This window comes from Rhinolophus sinicus, linkage group LG11 (assembly GCF_036562045.2).
Source record: "Rhinolophus sinicus isolate RSC01 linkage group LG11, ASM3656204v1, whole genome shotgun sequence".
Taxonomy (NCBI): domain Eukaryota; kingdom Metazoa; phylum Chordata; class Mammalia; order Chiroptera; family Rhinolophidae; genus Rhinolophus; species Rhinolophus sinicus.
Window position 1 is genome coordinate 60,507,489 of NC_133760.1, and position 21,615 is coordinate 60,529,103.

The following is a 21,615-nucleotide window of genomic DNA, read 5'->3' on the forward strand; positions in this document are numbered from 1 at the left end:
TTCTCACCCAAATATATTTACAAAGTTAGTTTTCTTTTTTAAACCGTGCATTAAATTTGTTTAAATTTATCAAACTAGAATAAATCGAGTAAATTTTTTAAGGAATTTTGGACATGAGAGAATAAAAGAACATATTTTGAGTATTACTTTCTAAAATTATGCCTTCAAGTCATACCAGACTTTCAGTATGAACCTTTCTGAAGTCTATGGTTCTCTCTCACACACACACACCGCTACCTTCCTCTATTGTTAAAGTTTACTTATTCCTTGAAGTCTGGACCTATAAATCAAAATATGTACAGAGAATTTAGAGGGTCTCCATCTCAAATGGAAAGACTGTCCACAACAGTGTAGGATACGTGCCTAAACCTCCTTGAGATTGACAACTGGTAGAAAACATCCCAGAGAATAATAGATAAAATCTATGAGATGAGAAGACTATATGAAAAACAGAAGTTTTGGACCAATTTAACACTAAATATATTTAAGATCAAAGCATTCAATATGTACAAATAAACTTTACGATTGGATTAGATAAACTATTAAAAAATGGTACAAAAACTTGATTCTCATAAATCAAGTTTCAGAAAAATCATCCCACTGTGTAAAAATGCACAAAATGACATTAATACTTACAGTTAGAGGAACTGGGTCTTGAAAAGCCAGGCTCATTTCATGGCAGTAAAGAAATAAAAGTAGGCGTTCACACTTCTAAGCGAAAAAAATAAAATAAAAAAATAATAGTGAAGTTACAGCTTATTTTTAATGACAATGTGACGGTTCTCGAAGTCCCAGAATAAAACCAGATGAATACTGAACCACACTGTTTGACAGTTTGGGGTTTATGTTATATGAGAGCAGTCCTTGTACTTGTAGGAACAAAAGCATTATCACCAGAAACCAAATTGAAGCTCTTTAAAAATAAATTTCCACTCATCTCTCCAATTTTTGTATTGAGTTACTACTAATAGTCAATAAAGGAAGAACATATGTTAAGAGGTGGAGCCCACTCTCTGATGTAGATCGTCTTACCATGCACTCGACCACTTCTCTGCTTACAGGTGTAACCCCAGTGAACATGGTAGTCATGAGAGTGTGTGTCTGAGGCCCCCCTTGCATGACAACTTTCATACTGATTGTTTTAATAACTGAGCAAAGAAGCTTCTTTAGTAATACAGAAGTGTTGATTTAGTAAGTTTAAATGTTAATTAGCTAAATATTTTAGTTGGCTTTGAGGTATAACCTCATACCACTGGGTGCAAGAATGGAATTATTTCCTGGAAAGTAGAAAAACCAATCTCTCTGGTGCCAATTCTCAACAAATTCTGAGGAAGAAAACCTACCTGTAGTAGAGTTAAAACAATACTAAAGGTATACAAAATTTAAGGGACCAGACTACATAAAGGATACACATTCTACCTTGTTCAAGTACAATATTTTCAATTTCTAGAAAATGTATATATAGTACTGTGATTTTTTTTTTAACTAATAAAATATGTTATTTAACATTCCTCTAGTTTTATGGAAAAAATACTAAAAAAAGTCGGCATAAAATTTGACTGAACATACATTTCTTTGATGAAAGGAACACCTGGATTACAATAATGCACCTAACCAAAAAAACACACATGAAAAACATCTGTTTATCAGTCTACATTGGAAATGCTCAAAAACTTACCCTTTTATCTATTGGTGTTAATTTAACAAGGCCTTCAGTTTTCCTTTTTTCTGAGTTGTTACTGGAAGCATCACAATCATATTCAACTTCTGGTTTAGATAAGTCTCGGCAGAAAGTGCAAATCCACTCTCCACTGTTGGGGGATAAAGTGTTTTGAGTTCCCAATGCATTATTTCTCTCTTCACCATACCCCCTTCCCACCTCCTCCATGCCACCTGTGATACAGAATTGTTTATTGGGCATGAATTTTAATCACTGAGGATTTACTGTAGGTCTACTATGGACATGGCGCCATACTGGGAGACCATATAGAAATACAATGCTAAGGCCTAAGTGCTATAAAATACATACACAAAATAAACACATAACCACATATATTAATCTATGGCTGATGTGAGGCACAACTGGCATTTCCCACCAAATGATTCAAGAAAAAGAAACGCTCTTGGAACTATTGCAATTTTAAGTTTCAAAGTAAACTTTAAACCGTATAGGCCTTTTTGGAACTAAGAGATTATTAACTCAATGTTTCTTTATCATCATTTCTTCAGGACTGTTGGAGAATTTACTTGAGATACTTTTAAATGCTACAGCTCAAAGCCTGGCAAATAAGATGCAATAAATTGTGGCAGTTGTGCAAAAGCACCATTGTTCTTCGTTGTTCTTCTCTTATAATAATTTAAAGGGCTAGTTGGTTTTTCTTTTCATAACAGACAAGGTTTTGGAGAGAAGCAGGAGTAGGGAGGCAGGGTATGCGTCATCCTACATTGAAGGTTTTGAAGTATGTATTTGTGCCAAAGTGGACTTTTAAGTTTTTACAAAGTTTTATGTTACAACGATCATCAAAAGCTCATTGCTGTCATTATGTACAGTGAACGAATGTGGGAAAGGGAAGAAACTACTATCATACCTTGGAAAATTGGCCAACGTGGGCACATGACAAGAAAGATGGAATACTTTGGGACATTTCTCACAGCACAGGAGTTCACCTCCATTCTGACAAACTGCACACCAGTCCTCATTGGGGTCATCCTCTTTCCTTGTCTCTCCAACATGAAGGGGTGACTTCTGGGAGGCATCCAGCCACTCGGACTTTCCATTAGAGGAATTTTCCTGGTGAAGTCCAGGCTGATCTCCTGTACTGTCAGGGGCATCTGATCTTAGCACAGACTCTTCCGAAGCAGAGCTCTGACTGCTATTTAAGAGCAGGGAGGTGAGTATGCTTCTTGGATAGTTGGTCTGAAACGGAAAGAGGTAAGAGGATATGTATTTCTTAAAACTGGCATTCTGTAATTTTATTAGCACTACTGGCAATTTTGGACGGAAGACTGCTCTTTTATGGGTGCCTGGTTACTTCAAAGGAGTCTGTGAACATACATGAGAACAGAATATTGACTGCTAACTGTATTAGAGTCCCTAATGGTAAAGAAGACGTGAACCTCTCCTCATCAAAATGGCATCTCAGCAGTAAGGGGGTTTGAGTAACAGGAGAAATCTTTGAATTTGCTGATGGCTACGGAAAAGGGAAAATAGGTAGGTAGTGTAGAAGACAACAATATGAACTGTAACTACATTTTATTGGAGCTGTTAATTCAAATTCTACCTAGACATAATACATGCTGAGGGTAGATTTTCATCATTCATACGAAAGTATACTGCTTTAATTCTTAGAAGTAATTTCACCCTTACAAGAGCCATTAGTGACTTTAAGATGAATCTAAATTTTATGTTGGAGCCTAGGATAGTGAAAACTTCAAATCACTAACAAAATCTTTTATCTCCTTTAAACATTTTTTATAATTTCAAAGTAATAATCACAGACTTCGTTAAAAGCCTGGGTATATCAGCTCATTCCTTGGAGGCAATTATTTTCAAATTATTTGGCGCTTTTTTTCTGTTATTTCTTTCTTTCTAAATATGCTGTGCCACAATTTCTCCGATTTTCGATTTTAAACATATTTTTGGTTTTAAATATATACTTCCTACTATGAAAGATTAATTTTTTTCTTCTTGACTCTCCACCCCTTCCTTGCTCTTCCACACACATACACACACACATTCATGCCATTTTCTTAACATAGTGTTACTGAGCACTGATTTAGTTTTTTTTTTTTTCAATTGGTAGATACCAGTATAACATTGCTGTTCTGGTTAAATGAAAAAAATCAATTTTTGCTTAAATGAATATTCAGGTTATTATTCTGATTATATCTAGTTTTTACATTTGTATTCAGGTGTTTGTTTATACCACTTAAACTATATAAATTAAATATTGTTCACTGCATAACCATAGAATGCACTACGACTAAATTTCTTATTTTATCTGTTTCTACTGTGAGTCAGTAATTACGTATGTACATACATTTTATTTATTTAGTCATTTCATTTGCTTATTTTTCTAGGTACCTATCTCTAAGTCATTCTCACAACCTCCAACACAATTATAAAGTGCTTCTCAATGCTGGTGGAACATTTTTCTCCCCTTACACACATCCCTATTCAGTCTCCTGCTGCAGGGTGTGCTGGCGGAGCTGCTGGACTGAGGACTACACTGCTTTGCCTCTCTTCTGTGTTAGATCCCATTTCTGGGACTCTTATGTTTTCCTCCAGTTTTGATGAATGATATTCTCAAATATCTTCCTAAGAATGAGTACATGGAAATCAAATTTTCCTGCAACCTTGCATACAAGTACATGTCTAAAACTGTTTATTTAATCTTCATGCGTGATTAATAATTTTTTTCACTTCACGTTCTGGTACTTGTTAGGCCCCTTCAGTTACAGAGACTCCTTGTATTATTTCTTTGGCAATTACCTTCCATGTGTTTTATTCCATTCTCTCTTTCAAATGCCCAACCTCCTCATTTGAGCCACTGATTTTTCAAACTGTTTTCCACACATCTTTTTGTTTTAATTTACTGAGAGATTTCTTCAAAATTTTCAACCTTTAAGTTGATTATTTCCCTGCTTTAAAATATAATTTTTTTTAACCTCCTATGAGATATTTAAAAGTTTCTCTCACCCAATCCTCTGAATAGGAACAGTATTGCAATCATTGATATAATTACATTTTGAGGCCTAGATTCTTCATCTGATTCTTGTTTCACTATAACAACAGGAAAATCATAATTTTCAGGGGGTCCACTGTTTTCTTGTTTTATTCGGATTGGCTCCAACATAACCACTGGGACTTTGTGTGTAGAATCAGCTCCTGCTGGTTTGCTGGAAGAGCCAGAGCTGTAAGTGTAAGAAAGAAAGAGGAAGGAAAAACTAAGAATGTGACCTTAAGTATCACAAAATGAAGTTACCACAATAGCTTTCTGAATAATGCCATAGCTTCACAGCAATGGTGACTATGTTACACCAGCAATAAATGATGATAACTTAAATGCAACTCCTGTATACAAAAGTTCCATTATGAATACAAAATGTTCTATATATTAACCTGTTACATTACACATCTGGAAATATCTTTAAATAAATTTAAATAAGACCTAAATTAAAAGAAAACTGACTTCAATATTCTGACTTCAATATTCTAAAATTGGGCTACCAGATTTAGTATTTTAGAACTAACATCTTTTTTTAGGCCTTCCCATTTCCTTCCCTACTCAGTGACAAAGAGAACGCTAGGCTCACATTAACTATTTATTGTCACAAAGTGTGAAGACAGTTAACTAGGGACATAATTTATTGATGTTCTGCTATTTAAAAATGTAGTGGGACAAAAAAGCCTTTTACCGATAGCCATTATGTTCTAACGGGAGCAAACTCAAATTTTTCCCTTCAGAAAATACCTCTTCTATATCATTAAAAAGTAAGAATTGGGAGAAATGTGCAAGCCTAACGAGTGGGAAGAGCAAAACAGTAAGTTAAAATAGAGTTTCAACAACTGTCATTTCTTTTAAAGCAGAATCAGTTTTTGGTCTTTAGAAAAGTCAGAGAACACTGAAATTAGGAAAAGTTATACTAAGTTTGTAATTATGTGTGTTCCTGCAGTGTATTATGCCTGCTTCATTTTCACTTTTTTCTTTGCTATCATGCTGAAGTCAGACATTCCTATTTTCAACATACACAAATTACTTTGTATCTTTAAAGATAAAATTGTAATTTATTTAACCCATCAATTAAGTTAACATATAATAATATATAGTAACTATTAACATTTTAATTTAAAAGTCAAAAATAAAGAAAGTTTTTAAAATGTATTGAGTACCAAAGCATGTTGAGCACTGGGGCAAGAGAAATACAATTAGAAATTTTCTATCTATAGTCAGTTTACCTTCCTCGGCTCCCAACGCTGGAGGCACTGGGTGAACGTATTGGTGGGTGTACACTAGTCATAGTAACAGGCCCTGAAGAGGAGGAAATCATACACATTCATAAAATGAATGAATAATTAAGTATTTAGTTCCTATTGAATGTGCTCACGTAGTACTACATTGAAACTGGGACCACATAACGAAAGTATGCAAAACAGTAAGTAGAACTGCTGAACACCCAGCACAGTCCAAGCCCCCTTAGACCAGCAGGGCTGTTCAAACTTAGTACTATTGACGTTTGGGGCCTGGTAATTCTTTGTTGTGGGGCTGTTCTAAGCACTGTAGGATGTTTGGCAGCATCCCTGGCCTCTACCAGTTATTAGATGTCAGTAGCATCTCCGCCACACTTACCACCCAGGGGCACGACAATCAAACATTGCCAAATGTTCCCTGTGTAAGAGTAACCAGGGTAGGATCTCAGTGAGGACACTAGTACCAGTGAAAGCTACAGAAAACACTAAAAATGGTAGGGGCTGACATAAAAGCAGTCCAAGAAAGCAAGCTGCTAGAGACCAATTAATGGAAGACAATGAAACAAATATTCTCCTAGGCAATACATGTAAGGTACTTTGTCCATTGCCTGGCAAAGTCGGTACTGGAGAATGGTTAACTTCAGTAATATTGCCAAATAGCTTCCAGAAATGTTTTGTCAAGTTATACACCCACCAGCTACGTATCAGAGTACTTTGCTCATCACATTCTCATCCATCAGTATTCTCACTGTTTAAATCTTTGCTAATTAAACAGTTAGAAGTTACATCTTGTTTTGATTTTTTTAAAAGACTACGACTGTGTCTGAACGCCGGTCTCCCCCATACACATTTTACTGGCTATATGCATTTCCTCGCTGGGGAATTATCAACTCGTATCCCTTGGCAATACTCAGTACTTCCCTTATTTACTTGAATGAACTTGTTATATAATTAAACAGTCTCTGCCATATTTTGTCAACAATTTCCTTCCAGTTTTTCATATTTTAAGTTTGTCTATATTTTAAATAAGCATCTCCTTTTAAATTGTGCAACTGCTTATGTTCATGTGACTGGTGAATAACTTCAGAAATTCTCCTCTTTCCTTATTTTGGTCTAGAGCACCTATTTTGCCAGTCTCCGGGAATATTATTAGAGTGCTTCTCTCTTGGAGGAAATGAGTAGGTTTATTTTAAAAATCCTTAAACACAATTAAACACCAAACAAACCACCAAAAATGACTGTCACTGACAAATTTGGACCCTAGGCAAATTACATCTGTTTAAGAGACCACATCACAGGCAACTTAACTTTATCAAAAAGAGAAAATATAATAGTAATTTTCTGGGAGTATACCATGCCTGTAAGTTATGTTGAAATGGAAAAGATAGTGGTTTAACCTCTGCTTCCCACTTTGAAAGTACAGTATAATTTTAAATAGTGCCAAAAACTCAGACCCTTTTTAATCACCCAACAAAAAAAGGCAGGAGGCCTTTTTTTTTATTACAAGTGGAGTAAACAAGTGGAATTACACAACATCAAAAGCAGCCCACTTTACCTGCAAGGCCTGGAGATGGCACTGATGAATTTGGTGACTGGACAGTTCTATTTGAGGGTGGTCTTGGTTGGCCGTGATCTATACTAGTATCTTTCCTCGCAATATTGTCCAGCATAATAGTACTTGAACAGTCAATCTTATATTTAAAAAAAAAAAAAGTGATTTCATGGCATCCTGATTTTGCAAGTTAAAAGCTACTTTATAACAAAACTTTAATAGTTTAATTATTACCAGATAATAAAACACATTACTATCATATTGAGACGTTCTGATGCATATTTTCCCCATAAACAAGCTTGAAAAAAGCTTTCACTCTTCTTAATGTTCCATCTTAGTAAATAAACTGAGGACACACTACTTAAGTCCTAAGCCAAGAAAAAGGAGTATTGTGTCATTCATACCCTTAAAAATCAAAGCAAAAACTTTTGTAAGTAATTTATTTAAAAATAACAAAAGGTAGCCAATTAAACAAATAAACCTTGGTGAGAGAGTAACACAATTTCATTTTTGCAAATCTCTTTAGTGTCTTGCTTAACAACAGCCAACTGGATTCTTATATCTGCTTTTGCACTCAGTCTGTTTTGATGTGTGGTTTTGGTTCAAGACTATGAAGAAAATCTGGTCTTACACAGGGAGGACCTTGTGGAGCCCCTGTAAGGGTCGTGGGGACCCCCGTGTCCTTGGCCCCCACTTTGAGGACTGTTGCTCTGTATGCACGAGACAGATCAAGCAAGTCCGCACGCGTAATACATTTCCAGAACACTACGTCACCTAAGTACATTACTGTTTGGTTGGAAAAAAACGGAGCCCTCACAGATTCTTGCTTTACTGTAATAGGGATACAGATAACTCTTATTTCCTAATTGATTGCCAGACTAATATATTGATAAATTTCTATGGAAGAAGACTTTAATGCTTCAGATGCAAACATTTTTCAGCTTATATACATCATTTATTTCCCAAGAATGTCTTTGTGATTAAATTCCAGTTCAATTCTGACAAAGTTGCAGCCTTTTTCAACCAGGATTCTACACAAGAATTAATCTTGCCATCCTAGGGCATAGACTGGATACAATGAATTTATTTCAATATAAATCAGAGGTAATTTTGCACTGATACGATATAACTGAAAATGTTCTCATTTCTATTATTAAACTTGTCTCCGTCTCTTCTGATGTGTTTAATTCTAGCCTCCCTCTCTGATCTTATTCTAATATATCACATTCCAGCAATTCACCTTTCTAGTACCTCCTCTTCCCATGCCCTTCCTCCCTTCCCTGTTTTCCCAGCTTAGATTCCATAATCATTCAATTATTAGTACCTTTACCTCCAGTGCCCTGAAAGACATTCTATAGTATGGTCAAGTGTTTATAATATTTTTACTTTTCCCACTGTTATATTTCTAAAAGACATAAATAACTTCTGAAACAAAAACACAAAACAACCTATAATCAACAAACCCATGCTTTTACCAGATCCAACTTCATGTAAAATTTTTGAAACAGATTCTTATAAATTTTGTGTATACTTACATCTGGAAGAGAAGGTAGATTATAAGAGCCTCCCACTGGTGAGCTCAAATCAATCATAGGTGAACCAAATGCCTTCCCATCGTACCCTGCTGCACTAGTAATGGTGGGGCTGGAAGGAGTAGAGGACGTGCTATTGGCAGTTGATGGGGGAGCTTGCCCACTGCTGATCTGCCACTATAAGAGGAAGAAAGCTTGTCTGTCAGCAGGTCTATAACACAAATGTCCACCCAATCCCTGTTCCAGACAAAGTAGAAGACACATTCTACTATTTGAATTCAAATGTAATTTGAATGGAAAGGGGAGAGGGCCCAGGTGTACATAACTTTCATGAATCCTGTCCAAAAATAAAAAGCACTGATTTTTACCAGAAGATAACACAGTATATACCAGAAAACCACATTACCAATCTTGGAAAGCTTATACAAGCTAGAACAGAAATACAAACACATGTACAGCCACCTCCAGGTAAAGATGGAGGATTGAAAACATATATTTTCTTCTGTCCCTACCTGAACTAAAATGGGAGAAGAGAGGAAAAAAAAGGGCAGAGCTCTACACTTTATACCGTATTTAAGACCTAGCCGGACCATCAGCTCTAATGCATCTTTTGGAGCAAAAATTAATATAAGACCAGGTCTTATGTTAGATAAGATCCGGTCTTATAGTAAAATAAGACTGGGTCTTACATTAATTTTTGCTCCAAAAGACAAATTAGAGCTGATGGTCCAGCTAGGTCTTATATTCAGGAAAACAGGGTAGCTATCTCCCTTCGCGGTGTCAAAGTTTAAGGTGTTGCTACTTCAACTTTACAGTAAGTTTCACATTGGTTTCTCCCATTGTGAATGTGGGAATTAATAGCTCCTTCTTTGAAAAGTTCTAATCATATACAGTTAAGATAGCCTAAAAATAAGTATTTGCAATAAGTTGCCAACCATATAGAGAATATAAATATTATATCTTATCTGATTTAATATGTAACCTTAAATATCAAACTTAATATGTACTCCATATTAAACTGTCATAATAAGTTTGTTTCCAAAATTCTCCTTGAAACACTTAAAGATGCATTTATTGTTCTCTTTTGCAGAATGTACCCTCTATTTGTTAGAACACTTCTGCCTTAGGAAACTTAATGTATTCACCTAAAAGCTACATACAGTATTGCAAAAAATTAATATCTTTGACTCACTGATTATTCTGAGCCTTCATGCATATAAAGTGGTTTGACTTCTCTTGTTAATTGCAAAGCACCAAGACCTTTCCTCTTAGCTTTGTCTCTACAGGTCTGTCTGTAATAAACTTGGTAATTCACATTTATTTTTAAAACAGCTTGTTCTTGCTTTTCATATGTAACTGTTGCTTTATCTATAAATTCAATGTGATTTGAGAGTAGAGAGAAGTAGAATAAGGAGAAGTAAATATATATACCTGTTTTATGGCTTGTTGAGCCAAGAAAGCCATCTGCAGGGGGTTGGCCTTCATTGCTTGTCGTGGCATATTCTGGGCTGGTGGGTATCTCAACTGTTGGGGATGAGGAGGAAGAACCGGTCCATTGGGTTTGGGGCTGTGATTTTGAAAATTTATCAAACGTGGAGGGGGTTGCTGGAAAAAAGAAATTAAACCAATTCAGTGACAATCATCTTCTAAAAGATAAATTATAGAGAACTTTGTAACTTTTACAAAAAGACAACAACTCTACCAGATGAGTTAGTTGTTAATACTACAACAGGTAATTGGGGAAGGAGGCAGCCTTCTAGAATGTGTATAAGCCATTTAAAGAAAAGGAGTTTTCTTAGGAAAAAGCCATGGCAGAGGGGTTTCCAACTGTAAGTAGGTTATACCAGCATTAAACCTAGCTAGCCATCTTGGAAAGTAGGGAAAACTTGTCTTTGGTAAACTTCTAAGTCCTTGATGATTATCTTTTGCAAAAAATTGCCCTCTTTGAACCTAAAATAATTGCTAACATTTACTAAGCAGTTATTATTACATGCTAGGAACTGCTTTTAAGTGCTTTACATGTGTTAACTCATTCAATCTTCACAACAATCCTGTGAAGTAGGGATTATCTCTATTTTACAGAAAAGGAAACTAAGGTATAGAGAATTTAAGTAACGTGTCAAAGATTAACAGAGATAGTAATGGATGGAGCTGGCTCCAAGGTCTACATTCTTAAACAAATCATTAATAGTGAAAGGAAAACTGACTCTGGGTGGTGAGCACACAATGTGATATATAGATGATGTATTATAGAATTGTAGACTTAAAACCTATGTAATTTTACTAACCATTGTCACCCCAATAAATTTAATCAATCGATAAATAAATCAATAAAAATAACGAAAGCAGTTGATACTAGTAACATTTAAATATGAGTTTAGATCTTATTGAGGTCAAACCATTTGCCAGGCACTGTGACCAGCATTTTATATATGTTATCTCTGTTACCCTCCCCTTGTTTTACAAGTCAGGACACTAAACATCTGAAAGCTTAGATAACTTGAAAACAGTCACACAGCTAGTAAAAGACAGCACTAAGGCTTTCATCAAACTCTAGTCTGCCATATCATCACCAAATGTGTCCTGGTGTTTAGCTGGGGGTTAAGGTACTGACTAATTACAGCTCAGAGGATGGGTTTCCCTAAAAGAAAATAGATTCTGAAAGGAAACCCTTCAAGGACAACATTGCTTGGTTACAGGATAGGGCAAGGGTTGGGATGGCAAGCCTCCTTTACTCATAAATACTAGCCCTGTAAATTGAGACCAGTGTTCCAGAAAAAGGTAACCTTATATGCCATTCTCATCTTGACTATCCAATTCTATGGTTGGCAACTTACTGCAAATACTTATTTTCAGGCTGTCTTAACTGTATATGATTAGAACTTCTCAGAGAAAGAACTATTAATTCCCACATTCACAATGGGACAAATCAATGTGGAAGTTATTATAAAGTTGAAGTAGCAACACCTAAAACTTTCACACTGTGAAAGGAAGATAGCTATAAAGTGTAGAGCTCTGCCCTCTTTTCTCTTCCTTCTCCCATTTTTTGGAATTTCCTTTCCTTTCCTGGGTAACATTGCTTCTTTCTCACAAATTAGTCAGCACTGGATTCACCCTCAGTAACTTTCCAGAGTAGTCAGCAATTATAGACCCAATGAAAAATAGATTTAAATACTGTTTGTTTCAAGACCAAGGGAAATTCTGTGGGTGAAGATTAGAAAAACATTAGAGAAAAACAGAAAAAATGTCCAAGCTTTACAGAGGCAAAAAGCCTGATGTTATAACACTTGTTTTTGATTCTTCTATTAAAGTTTTGTGATTGGAAGGGTTTTATATCATACAAACACAAACAGAAAATAGTTGGGGAATTATAGTGGAACACTTCTAAATTATCTAAGAGATAATTGTTTTAAAAGTGCAAAAGTATCCAAAATGATCCTTAAGGGAGAATAAAGGTAGTTGTAGAAGCTTTTGCTACCCTTCTTTCCCACCTCCACCCACATTCTTGATTCAGTCAAGAAGTGACACTTGATGCCAGAGTTACGTACTCTGGGAGAAATCAGATGTCAACCCTGCCGTCAAGAAGCTCACAGTCTGGTAAGATGTGAGGTGAGTTTTTTATGCCTCCCCTAAACTGCTGATTCAGTTAATTTCTAAGAACCCTTTGACAGGGGAAGCAACTTGAAAGAATAAGATTAGGAACTGGTTATGAGCATACAAAATAGCACAATCAGCGTTATTTCAATTAAATGGAATCTTTTAATTTCCAAGATACAGAGACTAGAGAAACAATTGAGACCTTAAGGAAACTGACCCATAATCATCATCAACCTCATCTTCGCTCTAAGTACCTTCATTATTACAGGTTCTGATTTTATTCTACGTCAGTAGTTCCCAACTGTGTATAACCATGAAGGATAACAAATATCCTTCTAACATCCACCCACTGCTGAAGAAAATTAATGTATACATATAAATGAGAGTACCTCCACAGCAGTTAATTCTGGCTCCGGAGCGAGAATCACTACTGTGAATTATGTATAAAATAACATACATGGCAGTGCTAGCAAACGTAGATCTGTCCATTGGAGTATGAGAGAATATACTGTGTACTGTTAAACAGATGTGCAATGTCTGCCAAGTTTGTGCCACACTCATATAACTATCTATTCTACCTCTGTATCACCCAACTCGAACAACGCACAGTACATGGTTAATTAATCTTCCGAAGAAGAAGAAATAGGGAGCTATTATGTAAGAGATTTTTAGAAGCAGTCCTTTCAATTTACCTGGATCCTCTGGACACATACAGAGTACGACTTGAATATACCCAAAGCCAGTGGTGCACACACATCGACTTATAAAGTCATTTCCCCTCATGTATATGCAAGTAAACTGGTAGAAAGCTAGGAAAAGGGCAGTGTAAAAATTTATAGAAGACTGCAAATTGATGAGTGAATAATGCATGAGTGGGTGTTTGGCAGAGAGCAGCTAAAAATGAGAGGTAAGAGGGTAAAAGAAAGTGCAGGAGTCATTGAGAGTCAACAGAAAAAGCGGTAATGACCAAAAGATACAAAACCGACTTCATTTCTAAGTGGGAAAATTAGGCTGTATAATAGAGATTGTACATTATATAGGTTATGTTGCAATAAATCAGAGAGAGGAAAAATTTCTAAGATATACAAACTAAAGGTTCAGGGGTAATTTTGTTTTGTCACTGCTTATATAAATTATTTAGGAGAATGTGACCAAGTCACATAGTATCTATTAACTGCCTCAGTTCCTCACTTCTTAGTGAAAAGGCAATTAACACAAATGATGGATTTATGCTTTTTCAAGTTAATAAACTATTAAATAAAAGTCACTTTACCATCTCTCAGACACTTAAACATATTTATCATGCAAATGCTTAGCACTAGGCGCTCAACAGTAATTATTTTCTCTTTCTTCTCCTCTTCACATTTATCTTCAGAAAAATCTTGGTACTCTTTGCAGTCTACCTGCAATACGTGACTCTGCAGTCTGCTGAGGTAGTGACAAAATTATTCCTCAATTTTCTGAATAAAATTTCAACGTTGCCAGTTGCGCTCCTGGTATCTAAAGTATACAATTCTTTTCCCATGGACACTCACCAAAGACCTTTTAAATTGTTTGTTATTTACTTCCTGTAAAAACCTGGGTTAAAACAATGTTGGAGAGGAATAATCAATTGGACAAACTAATATTCCCCAGGACTTGACGTGCCTTCTAATCAAATTACTAGAAAGCCATAAACCTCAAATACATCACCTCAAATACACCTCAGGCCTTCAAAGAAGCTACTTAACAAAATCCTCTACACAGGCCCACAACTTTTATTTAGGGTTGTAGTAAGAGTCCCATGAAGGCCATTTCTATGTTCTATAAAATTGCTACAAAAATATTATGCCATTTAATTGCTTTTTCATAAAGACCCCCATTATATATTCCTCTTATGCTAGTAAAAAGTTTCTCCCCTAAGTAATTGGCATGTTTCCTTTTTATCAAATAATAGAGATACTATTTCTATTTCTTTTTTGCTTAGGTTGTCAAAAAGTTCACCTAAGTCTTGTTCTCATGTATAATAAAAATTCTTGGCCTATTTCTATACTTTATTTGACTGGTATTAAACCCCATTCTATTTAATTTGTCATTTACTGTAAGTCACTTCAAATCCTTCTCAGAAACACGAAGAGTATAAATTAATAAATGTAACTGAAATAACAGAGAATTTGTATGAATTAGACTTTATACTCCTTACTGAGCCTTTATTAAGTCTAACTATGCCCACATCTAACCTGAGCAGATGGTTAAACTATTTAACAAAGTATGCAAACCTTTTATCTTTAAAAACTGGATTAAAAGTAAACAGAGTATCGCATATCTAGTGAAAATAAGAATATTTGCTCAGAAATAAAGTTTGAAAAGGGGTGATTTCTAATGAACCACACCCCTGACCTTTTCTATTTCATTTTGCCCTAATTTCTAAGGTGCAATGTGGTTCGCTAAACACTGCATCCCCACAGAAGAGATACCTGAAGTGTTAGTCATTATGAAGAACCAATGAAGGAATTAGGAGTTACGGGTACACAACTTCACCCATCAACCACAGGTATGGATTACTTAGGAATGCCATCATTTATCCTCTATGATAATTTGAAGACAATGAAGAGTAGATGAAAATTGATGTACCAGCTAAATAAACCATTAATTCTTTCTTGAGAAGGGCTGAAATCTAGGAGTTCAATCAGGGATCCTCAATATGCTAACTTTTTATAAATGCATAGAGTTGAATCATAGATGATGGATGTCTTGGTTATTTTAAGAGCTGCTGAATACAATTGCACTATAATTATCTAAGTTAGGACAGGCCTGCTTCCAAATTTACCTGATGAGAGATGGAAGGCTGCTGGATGGGCCCCTGCATTCTAGGGTTTGGGAAACCCACAGGTGCTGGCCTCCGTTGCACCTGCTGCCTCTGAGCCATTACCTGTTGCTGCATATGCTGGAGTCGTAACTGAGCTAGGCTGATCTGTGTTGGGAACTTGGATAACTGGTTTGAAGACAAACCACCTTGTGGCGGTGAATTCTGTTCCACGACAGGATTCTGCTTAGGCATTTGTGGTTGGCTCTCTTTATCTTCAATTACTAAAGAACCTAATTAAAGAGAAAAGGTTAAGTTCCACTTTTTCCCACAGGGAAATACCACATTTTGCAAGGCTATTTCTGCTGAACTTCAAAACTGCCAAGAACTTTTTGGTCTCAGGAACCCTTTATACTCTTAAATATAGAAGGCCCCAAAGAGCTTTTGTTAATGGAGATTCTATCTATCAAAATTTACCATATTAGAAACTAAATATGAGAATTTAAACATTTTTATTCATTAATTCACTTAAAACTAAGCCCATTATCACCCTTTTATGAAAAATAACTATTTTCAAAAAAACATTTAGTGAAGAGAGGCATTATTTTACATTTTTGAAAATCTCTGGCTTTAATGGCTGAATTCTCCTATTTCTGTATTATCTGTAATAATATATTGTTTAGGTTGAAATATATGAAGAAAATCCAGCCACACATGGAAAACAGAGGTCTCTGTGGTTCCTTGAAAGGGCCTCAGGCTGTATATTGAGAACTGCTATTGTTATCAAAACAAAACAAGCAAGTCTGACACTGGTTCCAAAAAAATCCCACAAAGTATTTCTGATTCTTTAGTATTAATACTCTGTAATGTCTCAAATTCCTTACACCTTTACATTACTTAGTATATCAGGTCTCTGTCAGAACACTTTGGCTTACAACTGCACCTGGAGGTTAAAGGTGCCTCTCTCTAACAGGGGCTGATCATCCAAGCATAGGCAAAGCTTAATTTCTTCAACAGTACAGACTCATTTAAATGGTCTGGATTTATTACGTAGAAAATATGGTAACCATGCATTAAATACTTACTGTGTGTTCGGCACTGTGACAGTAGGTCTCTGTGTATTCCTGTTAAAGTCCTTTCTATAGATAAGGGATCTCAGATTCAGAGAGACTGAACAATGTACCCAAGTCACCAAAATATTAACCGAATATCCATCTAGATCAAGATTTTTCCCTTGCATAGAAAAGATGTTGCTCAGAATTTCAGAAACTTGTCTCCTTCTTGGAAAATTTAAAATGTAAATCTCATTGTAAATGACAATTTACAGAACTGTAAATGACAGCTCTGAGTAGTCCTATAGTAAAGCGTATTGTTTAACTTTATTTTATCTGAGTTTCACAAACTTTTCACAAACAGGAGATGCTGTTTTTTATTGTTTTTACTGATGTAAACTTAATTTAAATTTGTTTCTATAATTTTTCTGTGAGAAATTAGTAAAGGAGGTAAAAAGTGACTTTTTCTTCTAGCAAATAATGTAGCAAGAAAGCTAAAGTAATAACTTCCTGCTGAACTGTCTGCAAGGATACTTGAGCTCCTAATGTTACCAAAACGACAGTCTCCTTTTGTGATAATTCAGTGGGCTCTAATACTTAAAATTTGGGCACTTTTCTATATGTAGGTAACACTTCAATTAGAAAATTAAAAAAAAATTATATACATATATATATATATATATATAAAATTATTACATAAAAGGCAAAAGAAAAAAATAAGAAGTCTTCCCCAGCAAAATAAAGCAAATGAACCATTAGGTGCCTGATGACTGGGTCTAAAGAGTAAGAAAGCCAATAATAGTATGAGAAATATTATTTTAACAGAAAACATGCTAAATATTAAAAAATCCTACATTAATGGCAGTCACGAGTCAAGAGTTCTATCAACCTATTTTGATAAACAGTACAAGCAAGTCTATGGAAAAAGAAACTCTTTAATCCCAAAGTCTAGATACACTGAATCAATATAGAGGATGTTCCATATCACCCATATATTTACATGTTTATATTTATGCATGTGTCACACATATACACATTAGTGAAATGCTAGCAAAAATTCCATGTCTTTAAAACACGGTAATGAAAACATTTTGCGGATGCAAGGAAATACATTTTCAGTAACATATAATTAAGAGTTCCAGAAACAAATGGCACTTATAGAAAATAATACATAAATGACCTACCTAAATTGATAATATTTTGAGCCCAGAAACTAGGATCACAGTGAAACTGGATGGTATTGTTGGTCACTGGGGAAGCATCACACCTTGCTCGAAGGAGGTGCCGTAACCGGTATGTAATCTAGAAGAAAGGAGAGACAACTCAACATCTTTATCAGGCAAATAATTTATTAAGTTCCCAGTAAATACACAAAAAAGCGTCTCTGGAATGTATGCCCAAACAAAATAAACAAGCATATATAAAATTGTAAAAAGTGGACATATAACGCAGTTTTCTTTCCAAAACATGTTTAAAGTTTTGAAGTATAACTCAGTTGGCGATACTGTTGAATACAAAATGGAAAAATATCTTCAAGTGATAAGTTAAACTTAGTCTTTTAAATTCATACTTCACAGAAGCACCAACCCTTGAAGCATCTACCCTTGGCCCTTGAGGTGCCCCTCCTGCCCCAACCAAAACCCAAGGGAGCCCTAGCTTTACACTACCCAATGTTGCCCCAACCCCAAATAGATGCCCTCAAGCGTCTTAACCTGGGATCATGCCCCCGATGATAGTGCACATGCCCGTCAGGAAACGCATGAAGGACCTGTGCTTCTCTGTCAGCTAAAAATATTTTCTAAAACCAAAATATTTTGATCAATTAAAATTAGAAATAGGTAAAAGGAATTTAAGCACAAATCGACTAATGATCATTTCTGAATTTCAAGCATTCCGATAACCCCCGTTTCTGTGCTTTGAGGGTATATTCAATGCCACTCGTAGTGTATCTTACCAGTCGCTTGCTATAAAGTAAGGCTGTACTGCTGCCACTGGAAACGGCCCATTTGGAAAAATGCATGACATGTTCCAGTTGTTTAGAAAGTCCAGCCACTTCCTGCTGTTGTTGCATAAGTTTCATGCGATGGTCCTTTGCAAGGCTCTATGAAGAAGAAATAATTTCCAAATCAGTTCTGCCTATAACATGTATTTTAACCGTCATTTTCAGATTACCAAATTAGAATAACCACCACCTCTAAGAATCCAAGTAACAGAAACTGAAAATACTTTGTTTTTTTTTGTTTTTCCTTCAGGATCACTCTCACTGAAGCAAACATCTGTGCCCGGAATGCCACAGGCACAGCCCCCACCACTGCCTCAGCTGACCCACCACCACTCTGGTCTGGTTTTACACATTTTGGGATTTAGGTTTCTGTTCATGCATCTTCCAATATCCAAAAAGGAGTAAAAACTGTAGGTTAACGACAATACAGTAAATTAAATTCAATACGCACAAAACAGATGTTACCATCCAGCAATGTAGTTACCAGATCACATGACTTACTCAATCACATGATTTCACCTTTTACGCATTCTAGCCCTGATTGCAATCAGTTTGTACTGTCATAACACGTGGTACAACACTTAAAAACTTTTATACATGGTAACGATATATTATTTTTGTCTATTGAGAATTACCATGGGAGTCCATTTATAGTGACTAGTGGTGCCAACGCACTCTCGGAAAGGCCACATAAAAACAGAACACGGAATTTCTCTATAAGGGATTTCCCTTTTTATAAGGGAAGTACACAAGCAAGGACACAGATTAATCAAAAGTGAAGAGCACTGAACTTGGGTAGTTTTAAAGGTCTCTAGCCAAATCTCCTTTACTTGGAAGGAAAGTGGGAAAAAATAGGGCTTTCAACTGGTTCAAAAAAAAGTTTAAAAGTAAAATTGCTACACTTCAATTATGGACTTATTTATAGTCTCAATAAAATAATGAACCTAAGGGGGCTGGGTAAAAAGGGTAAAGGGATTAAGAAATACAAATCGGTAGTTACAAAACATCACCGGACATGTTAAAAAAGTGCTATAAAAATTATGTCAATAAAGTTGATTGAAAATAACAGTATTATTCCTGAATGAACCAAACCTCAGGTTCATTCCTAGAGATTTGGGGGTTTGGTCATCTTTTGTTCTTTATCATCACTTTTTTTTAAAAAAAAAAATCTGCAAGTGATTCTGATTTACAGTGAAGTTTGGAAACCACCACAGAAATGCATGCACTACTAATCTCTGAGAAAGCAATTCTAAGTGACATTTGATTTTAAGCAGAGCTTTGAAAACTTTTAAAATTCTTTAAATGCTACTGTTTTTTTAAAAAATCATACTTGAAACCTGTATCATTTTATTAACCAATGTCACCCCAATAAAATTAAAATTAAAATCCCAGAACCTTGAAAAAAATAGTTACTGTAAATGTGGTCTGATTCCTTTTGGCCAGAATACTTCTTCACTAAATAAGTATTTGTTTCTAAAAGACCAGAGAATTATATAGTCTTTAGCATGGTTGATAAACCACAGAAATTACCCTGCTTTCCCAAGAGGGACAGAACTTTCTGACAAAGATCCTATAATTTTATCAACTATATAATAAAGACACTGAACTTATTGTTTCTAGTTTTGCTTTTTTAATCTTCAAATATCACAATTATTTATATTATTCTCTTCTTATTCTAAATTGCTTCTTTACTGTGAATTCTGTCTGCTCTGATATACTACATGAATACTAAAATATCATGCAATTAGTATTATGTTAATATACCATGTAGAAGTTGTAACCTCCTATTATTTGAAATCAAACACTGACTTTGGATCTTGACCTTCATGAGTATAAAAAAAGCTAATGAAGATAGTAATGTTTTTTCTTACCTGAAGTGAGAAACAACTATCCAACGTGCCCTGAGCATTTCTCCTTAACTGACCTTTGCAATTAAGACTATAAAATGTTGAGGACAGGAGGTACCTCCTTTTACCTAATATAAGGTTAAACATGTATTTGAGAACTAAATATAGCTAACTTAGCCTGTCTTTCTAAAATTTTGCTCAGTTGCACCCCTTTGGTGAGGCCAAGTTGTCACTTCAATGACTCTCTAAAATGATTCATCTCCTCCTCAACATTTACAGAGATCCTCCTTCAAACAAGGCATGATGTTTTGCACTATGAAGTAAACAGTAAAAATTAAGACATGCCTACTGGGAGTATCTCCCTACTTACTAGAGGGGATGCTGCTTAATTCATGAATTGCTTAATAAAGCAAATTAGATCTTCACATTTATTCAGTTGAGTTTTTGCTCTTTAACATGTCACACAAAAGTTTCTAATTCAGTTAACTACATTTGCCTTATATTTGTAGGGTATGTCAAAAGTTCAAAAATGCTTTCACTCAATTATTGTATTTGGAAATCAACTAAAGAAATATAATCTATAAAACATCATGATGTAACCTGGTTTCAAAAAACAATTAGGATTGGATGTACCGGAACCAATGTCTTGACCATTCTTTCCATAAACAGCCCATGTTGGAAATCCCATATAGCACATATGGGCATCAACATCATATATGATCTTATATGAGATTGTTCTTTCCTAGAGAGCACCCATTCACATTTGCCCCCAGTAAAACTTTCTTAATGTAGATTCATTCTCATTTTGGAGGCTATAGAACAATAAAGATGAAAATTTTACAAAAAGACATTCCTAGTGTTTTACAAAGCTATAAATTGTCGGCTTGACAATGTAGAGCCTGGCAAAGGAAAATATGGGAATGGAGAATATTATTAAATCATAAAACAATTATATGAAAAAGGCTGTGATTTCAAATTCACAAATACATGTGAAATACTTTATTAAATCACTACAACATACTGTCCCATAACAGTGACTTACCTCAAGCTGATGCAGTAGAGCTTTCCCTTTTTTATTTATTTCTACCATCAATGTAAATATAGCAACTTTAATATCCTGTTCCACCTGCTTTTGATTTTGATTTACTTCAATTATTCTGAAAATTAAATGAAAGGGGGAACGATATTAGGCAGAAGATTTGTTTTACAATATTTAAAATTGACTTTTTTTAAGGTCTAAATTAGGCACTGTTTTTTAGCTCTTAAAAGCTCAGCTA

At 35.1% G+C, this 21,615-nt stretch overlaps 1 protein-coding gene across 2 annotated transcripts in view; it reads right to left on the reverse strand.

Moving 5' to 3' along the window:
* The window catches only part of TRIM24 (tripartite motif containing 24), an 83,336-nt gene that overhangs the window by 5,768 nt on the left and 55,953 nt on the right, over positions 1 to 21,615 (reverse strand). Inside the window, exons 6-17 of one of the 2 annotated variants that reach the window (XM_019750550.2) lie at positions 21,381 to 21,495; positions 18,444 to 18,590; positions 17,674 to 17,791; positions 15,564 to 15,730; positions 10,487 to 10,660; positions 9,059 to 9,232; positions 7,527 to 7,662; positions 5,960 to 6,032; positions 4,746 to 4,914; positions 2,589 to 2,917; positions 1,679 to 1,811; positions 637 to 711 (exon numbers count right to left, since the gene is read on the reverse strand). In XM_019750550.2, the coding sequence (XP_019606109.2) occupies positions 637 to 711; positions 1,679 to 1,811; positions 2,589 to 2,917; positions 4,746 to 4,914; positions 5,960 to 6,032; positions 7,527 to 7,662; positions 9,059 to 9,232; positions 10,487 to 10,660; positions 15,564 to 15,730; positions 17,674 to 17,791; positions 18,444 to 18,590; positions 21,381 to 21,495 (1,810 nt within the window). Of the gene's footprint in view, positions 1 to 636; positions 712 to 1,678; positions 1,812 to 2,588; positions 2,918 to 4,745; positions 4,915 to 5,959; positions 6,033 to 7,526; positions 7,663 to 9,058; positions 9,233 to 10,486; positions 10,661 to 15,461; positions 15,731 to 17,673; positions 17,792 to 18,443; positions 18,591 to 21,380; positions 21,496 to 21,615 lie in introns of both variants that reach the window. The other variant, XM_019750540.2, reaches the window with a different exon arrangement.